This window comes from Eptatretus burgeri, chromosome 3, assembly GCF_056783735.1.
Source record: "Eptatretus burgeri isolate ZD-2024b chromosome 3, Ebu_testis_v1, whole genome shotgun sequence".
NCBI lineage: Eukaryota > Metazoa > Chordata > Myxini > Myxiniformes > Myxinidae > Eptatretus > Eptatretus burgeri.
Window position 1 is genome coordinate 85,894,889 of NC_140963.1, and position 7,528 is coordinate 85,902,416.

The 7,528-nt window shown below is 44.4% G+C and overlaps 1 protein-coding gene across 8 annotated transcripts in view; it reads left to right on the plus strand.

The window, feature by feature from the left end:
- LOC147030366 (uncharacterized) overlaps positions 1–7,528 on the plus strand; it is a 117,008-nt gene that overhangs the window by 95,387 nt on the left and 14,093 nt on the right. For all 8 annotated transcript variants that reach the window (XM_085874330.1, XM_085874332.1, XM_085874328.1 and 5 more), the window contains one exon: positions 1,036–1,845. In XM_085874330.1, the coding sequence (XP_085730456.1) occupies positions 1,036–1,845 (810 nt within the window). The remainder of the gene's footprint in view (positions 1–1,035; positions 1,846–7,528) is intronic.

The following is a 7,528-nucleotide window of genomic DNA, read 5'->3' on the forward strand; positions in this document are numbered from 1 at the left end:
CACACCTCACCCCCCCGTTGTGGGCACACCACCCCCCATTGTGGGCACACCTCACCCCCCGTTGTGGGCGGACCTCATCCCCCCATCGTGAGTGGACCTCATCCCCGTAATGAGCTCACTTGGTCACTCCCCCACCACCGCAGGCACCCCTTTCCTCGTCCCCCTTCCCAGCCGCGGGTGCCTCTCGCCCCCTGAAGTTAGCATGCCTCCTCCTCCCCACTACGGGTGCTCTTTGCCCCCCTCCAACTTGGGCATGCATCGCATCGCTCACCACTGACATGTGCGCTCCTCACCCCCCCCCAAGCCACGGGCATGCCTCGCCCTACCCCCCCACCCATCGTGGGCACACCTCACTCCCCTGCCGTGGGCACACCTCACTCCCCTGCCGTGGGCACACCTCACTCCCCTGCCGTGGGCGGACCTCACTCCCCTGCCGTGGGCGAACCTCGCTCCTCTCTGCCGTGAGCGTTCCTTGCCCCTCCGCAGTGAGCGCACCCCCCCCCCCCACAGTGAGCGCACCTCGCCCTTGGGCGCCCCTCGCCCCCCTCTCTGTGGGCACCCCTCGCTTCCCCTCCAACTGTGGCTGTACCTCACTCTCCCCGCTGCGGGTGCTCTTCGCCTCTTCCGCCTTGGGCGCCCCTCACTCACCTCTGTCGTGTGCCCACCTTGCTCTGCATTGCAATGGGCACACTTCGCACCCATCTGCCCTGGCCATCCCTCTCACCCCTCTGTTGGATACATGTCGCACCAATCCCTCATGCCCTTCTGTTGGGTGCCCCTCTGCCGGCCACCCTTCTTGCCCCTCCGCCAGCCACCCTTCTTGCCCCTCCGCCGGCCACCTTTCTTGCCCCTCCACCAGCTTCCCAAATCACTCTCATCCCTTATGCATACACATCCAGTTGACACCTCCTCTTGCACCTATCTATTCCTTTGTGTTGTATTGAAATTATTTATGTATTTGCCATAACGTGTTGTTTCTGTATACTTTTCTATGAATTGCTTATTTATTTTAATGCTCTCGATGTTTCATTGCAGTGGGAGGTCTGTCTACTGCCATCTCCATTAGAGACAGTTTGGTGAGCCACAGTCTGGCCAGGCGTCCTCAGCAACTGGCTCCACTTGTGTCGAGCAGCAGTACTCGGTCAATCGAACAACCTGGAACATTGTCTATGCAGATCTCTGTCCTGGCTGGAAGCCACAAAATAAAGGTGGAGGAGTCTGGGAAGATGCAGAGCTTGGGCAATGAAGGATATTCATCCTGTTTCAAGGGCCAATTTAGAGAGGACAAAAATGAGGAGATCAAGATCAACAGTGAAGGCAGAAGACCCCACCAGAAGATATGCTCACAGAGTCTTTTTTGCACCCAACCTCAGGAACAGGAGCCAGTCAAGGAGCAGGGAGATTATGCTCACCCAGCAGCCATTTTTCACCCTCAATCCATAAAATCAGGAGGACCAACTGCTCATCAGGGCACCTTGGAGAACTGTGAATATGCCACAGAGATATTTGAGAAAGTAAACGAGATTAGCAACGCTGCAAGACCAGAGTCCCCCATTCAGAAAACCAACCAGGTTGAGAGTGCAGAAAACAAAGAGACAAAGTCATGCTCCAGCAGCCGAAGAAGTGGTAGGCCCATTCGTATAGCCTGCTCATTCTCGACACCCATTCAGGAGCCATCAGAGGAACGCCCAACCCCTCGGCATTGTATGTCCGTTTGTGATAACAAGAGCACAACAGGGCCTCACCCAGGAGAAGATTGCAAGACGCGGTGGTTGCAAAGCCCAGCAGAAGAATTCTGGAGCCATCCTCGAGATCTGCAACAGGAACTTGAAGTCGCGACAAAAGGTTTATACCACATATCACTCCTACTGGATGTTTTTGTTGTTATAAATACTAATGTGTAAACTTTTAGCATGGGAGAAAAGACATCCGAGACGTTCTGATTCTGAGTCGAGTCTTTATTAACCTCAGCCTTTCCAACATATTTCACTACCTCATCTTACCAACTGGGGTCTTTTCAGACCCCAACTCAGAAGCACTAAATTTCATTCAATCTGCGAAAGTTTCACATCAATGAGGAAACATATTTTGATTGGATGATGTTTTAGTGATAAAGGAAACAAACATAAGCATAATAAATAAATAAATAACAACTGGGGCCTTAAAGGGCCACAAAAACTTATTTTACAACCAAATCTTACCAACGGTGGTATTTTTAGACCCCAACTCAAAATCTTTCACTTTAACTAAATCTGCAAACGTTTCACATCAATGACCAAACAAATATTATTTGGATAGTACAATGTAAAACAAAAAAACACAGCAACACAAATTGAAAAGAAGTTTATTCGGGGTCAAAACAATAACTTCAAATATGTATTCACAAAGTACACTCCACCTTGTGAACAATTGTTACAGGTGACATTTTTCAGGCTGTGAACTGGACATACAGCCTGGTGACACCTTACACACTCCATCTTTGTTTTGTTTTTTTTGTCCACACTACGAAGACACAGGTGGCATCTCGTTCTCTTCTTCTGCTGTTCTTGCTGTTCTTCTTTGTCAGCAGGTTGGGCTGTTTTCACACCTAAAAACCCCATTGCCAGCCTGATGGGTTTTTGAAGTGTTGTCATATTAGCTCTTCACAGGATTTGAGGAATCGTGAGTACATGAACCAACTTTGAAAGAAAGAGTCTTCTTCGGCGCTTTCCCTCCGATAACTTCCATTGGGAGAAGTTCTCTATCCACATGATGAGAGCAGCAACAGCACCAACATCCACTGTGTTCCCAAAGACCACAACAGGCCAGTGATGTACCTGGTGACATTGTGCACTTCCTCCTCAAAGTGCACAATGTCACCAGGTGGTCAAGGTTGTCCACCCCACTTTTTGTTCCATTGTGATGGAGAATTATCTCTGACTTTTTGTTGTCCCCTTCAACATTGTCTTCATGGTGCATGGTGGAGAGAGCCAGAACAGCCTTGCCTTGTGCCAGTACATACAAGACAAGGGTCATTTGGGCCTGGAAAGCAAACAATGAGCTGCTGACCTTCATAATATATCAGGAACATCTGGCTTGTTGGATCACATTGTTGCAATGCAGGTCAAGCTTTGTCGGAGCAGCTCCTTGCCCAGCAGGACAGAAGTGAAGAAATTGTTAGTCGTCACATTTCTTCCACTTCTATACCAGGGAAACACAGTAAAATTGTTTGACTCTCACTCCTTGTCCAACCTCTCATTGTTGACCAGGATACCTCCCCAAATAACCGTCATCTTTCAGAGGATAGCTGGTCCTTGCATAACACACCACCAGATTTTTATGCCATATCTTGCTGGTTCAGAATGCAAATACTGGTGGAAAGGACACCACCCTTTGAATGCGACAAGTTGTTCGTCCACAAATAAGCCCGTATCAAGCACATAACTTCGGGAGTTGTCCCTGGAATAATTCCACAATTCCCTGAAGGGTGCAAGTTTGTCAGTAGCTTGTCTTTCCTGTCTTGTGGCCCGATTGTCAAACCGCAAGAACTTGAAAATGTTGCTCAACTTATTTCTCACCATCGTGGTGATAAAAGCTGGTCTTCCTCCATGCATGGACAAGAAAGATGTAATGGGCTGCTGATTGACCCCATTCGTTCCTGAATGTACACACAGTCCGATAAAGGCTTTCAGTTCAATGGTATCGACGACGTTGTTCCATTTGTGACCGGCATTCCTGAGATTTTCTTCATTCCATTGTCTCATGCAACGATTGACTTCTCCATTTGTCTCCAGGACAATAATGTCAATCATCGTAGGTGTTGTAAACAAACAAACAAAAAAAAAAATCAGTTATCGAGTTGCATTTAGCTTATTTTGTTCTGCCAGGAAGCCATGTAATGATGTCCTGCGGCTGGTGTCATCCAACAGGTGGGGAATCTTTTTGCCACACAGTCCCATTTCTTGCACAAATTTCTCCATCAGCTACAGCAGGCATTTCCTCTGGCAATCGTCCTCTCCCATGACCATGACACGCAGCTACATCTTCTACGGTTGTGCAAACGAGCACCACCACTACCTCTTATATGCTGCTCATTCTCACCCACGATGTTGGGTGAAACAGCCTGAGCTTCCAGGGGAGGATTGACAGCAGCAACTTCAATATCACTGTGTTCAGAGGGTTCCGACACGACATGATCATCACAGGCAGAAATGTCCAAATCGTCACTTTGGTTGGAGATGTCCAGATGTTGAAGAACCTCCTCTGCAGCAAACCTTCTTGCTGTGCTTGCCCACTGAGCCATAATTCACTGCAAATGGAGTATTTCTACTTCGTTACAAGCACAAAACAAGTGTAATGTTACTAAAATCATGAGAGCAAAAAGGATAAACTCACCTCCACAAAACTAGCCAAAGCAATGAAGTCCTGAGCTGTTGGCTCCAATTTATTTGTCCTCTCAAATAGAATAATGGGAAATAAAAGAGAAATTACAAAAAGCAGGTACGAATAAGTGTAAACAATAGTGGTGTTGAAGTCAACAAAGACTCCCCACTGAGGACACTCATTTTATGCAAAGCAGTGATTAGTGCAAAGGAAAGGTCAGTCAACATTTGCGAAGCATTCCTGCTGAGTACTTGCTCAAACACATTCTGATATTAAGGTATGCTGCAATAACTGATAAAAATGGGGGTGGGGTGGGGGGGAGGAGGAGGGGTGGTAAAGTGAGCAAAGACCTTCCTGCTGACGTCATTGATTGACTGGACTAAGTTTATCAAACTTTCTCAGTAGAAATCTCATGTAAAGTAAACACATATGCAAAATAATTAACCAAAACTGTTGGGGTCTGTTTGGACCCCAGACAGTATTTGCTTGTGACTCCTTGCAGCAAGATGGAATGAATCTTAAAAAATCATACACATTTATTTCCAGCACATATGGGTAAACAAACTCATAAAACATGAAGTACATTGCCAAAATAATCTCAAAACAAGTATAGGTGCATTCAAAGTACACCGCCACCATGCAAAATAAATAAAAAATATATCCTCCAGCACACGACATTGCTGGTGTGCCTTCAGTGCCTGGCGATGTCGTTGTGCAGCACATGGAGACTGAATTGGGAGGGAGCGGTGTTGAATAATTGATCGATTAATTGCTTAAAATAAAGAATTAATTTCAGTCAAATGGCTAAATAGCATATCTAAACCACCACTGTTTCATCCGAATCTAACTTTTTGAAAATTAAGTTATTAATCGAAAATGAATGATTAATTGATTAATCAATAAATTAAAAAATACTCCTTATAGCCAAATCGCTTGTTCACTGTCGTGTCCAAGTATCAGCTTCTTAGCTTAAAAGGTGCCCAGATGAGAAGGAAAATAAATATGGAATTAATTGATTAATCAAAAAAAAATGAAAAATAACCGTGTTTTAAGGACTAGGGTTAAACCGCAACTGTAAAAGCTCTCAAACCCCTGCCGAGAAACCTTGTTCCTGAAAATCCCCCGATAAACCAAAGCTGAAGCATATTCACATATGATGAAAGAAAAGGCAAAATTATGTCGCTACAAACTCATGGAAGGGCAAAGGACCTTGGAGTGCTTTTCTCTTCTGCCACAGCGAGCAGCCTTCTTGAATGATCTTTCCTTCCCTCCTTGAGTCGTGAAAGGAGTTTGTTGCGATTTTGTTTTTGCAATTAGATACGAGTTCGTTTCATTTCAAAACTAATTTCCGGATGTGGATCCCACAAAGGCCGGGCTGTTATGGTGCCTCTAATTAGGTCATGTGATATTCATTTTGCAGATTCAATTCTACTGAAAATTATTCCTTTTATACAATTATATTATAATGACACAAACCAACCTCATCAATATAACTCACAATAGATGTAACAAACTGACAAAATAATATTATTTGTCCCTGGGACAAATAAGACAAAACATGCAGCATCCACATCCATTCTGAGTCTCAGAGCAGCTCATATTGGATGTCATAAGTTTGTCCTTTGATGGCTTTTCATCAGCTTTTCGTGACATTTCGAAAAAAAAAAATGTAAAAAGGTCATGTACCTTTTTCATCTTGGGCTCTTTTTCTCTGTTAATCAGTTTTTGTTGTATTGATTACTCTGTTGGCATAAACAGCACCATCTTGTATTGATATAAACTTGTGACAATCCATGTGACCAGTACACACTGTCCCTTTTGAGTGGTTGTCCACGGTAATCTACTGCAGATCTCTCTCTCTGGATTGAGGATTTATTACCCTTGCCAGAAGAGAGGAAATTGCATTTGGTTGTGTTTGTTTGTTTGTTTGTTTTTGTTTGTCTGTTTGTTCGTCCGCACAGAACTTTAGTGTTTTTCTCTGCAACCCTTTGTCGGATTGAGACAGAATTTTCACCATTGAAGCAACGACTCATGTAGAATATTTTCATGATAATTATGACATCATAGGTCACATGGTGTGTCAGCCATGTTGGAAAAATGGAAAAACTTTGAACCTCTCTATCTCTGAAACCGTACGAAAGAAAAAATTGAAACTTGGCACATGGCAAGTACTCATCATAGGGAATAAGTATTTTGTTTTTTTTAATGACCTCATAGGTGCTTTCGTTAGGACATTATAATTGCATAAGTAGAACGCTATATCCGATCAGTATGAACATTTTTTTTTAGTCATCTTAGGATAAATTAATCTACAGAAAAAAATTGATGACGTCATCGGTCAGGTGACTCGGCAGCGATATTGTTCTTTTTTTTATTTTTAAAATATTTTTTAAACCTTCAAAAATCTTCTTCTCTGAAATGGCTGAACAGATCGAGGCAAAACTTTACAAGTATGACCAACTATCCATGAGGAACAAAATGTTTACACATATGATGTCATTGGTCGTATAGTTTGGCAGCCATATTGGATTTACCCTAAAATCTGACAAATCTCACACTCTCACTATGTCTCTCCGAAAGGACCATTTGGGACCCCCCCCCCCTTCCCATCTACTTTCTCAACGATCTTCTGGAAGAAGTCATTTCATTCAAGCTTCTAGGTCTCATTATCTGCCATGATCTTTCCTGGGAAAGCCACATTTCCAACTTGGCCTGTTTCACCAGGCAGGACAGCAGTACTTCTCTGTTGAGTATACCAATGCAAGTGTTGATGTCCAAAATATATGGATGTCACAGCCCCAAGAGTTTCCCAAGAGTTTTTACATGATGGTAATTGGTAACACAAGCCTGGTGTTGGCTTAGTGGTTAGGGTGGCGGCTTGGGATCCCAGTGTCCTGAGTTCAAGCCCCGTTGGCTGCTGAATTAACACCAGGGGGTTGACTCAGCCTGTCATCCTTCCGAGGTCGGCGAAATGAGTGCCAGTGTACTGGTCCCGGTGTATGCCCCGGTTAGAATAGGTGTACCATATCCCTGTGTGTCGTAAGAGGCGACCAGGGTTGGCATCAGGAAGGGCATCCGGCCATAAAACATTGCCTCACAAAAAGCCAAACCCCTGCACAGCAGGGAAAAATGGCTGTAAAAACGGTCATTTTTTTTTTAATTGGTA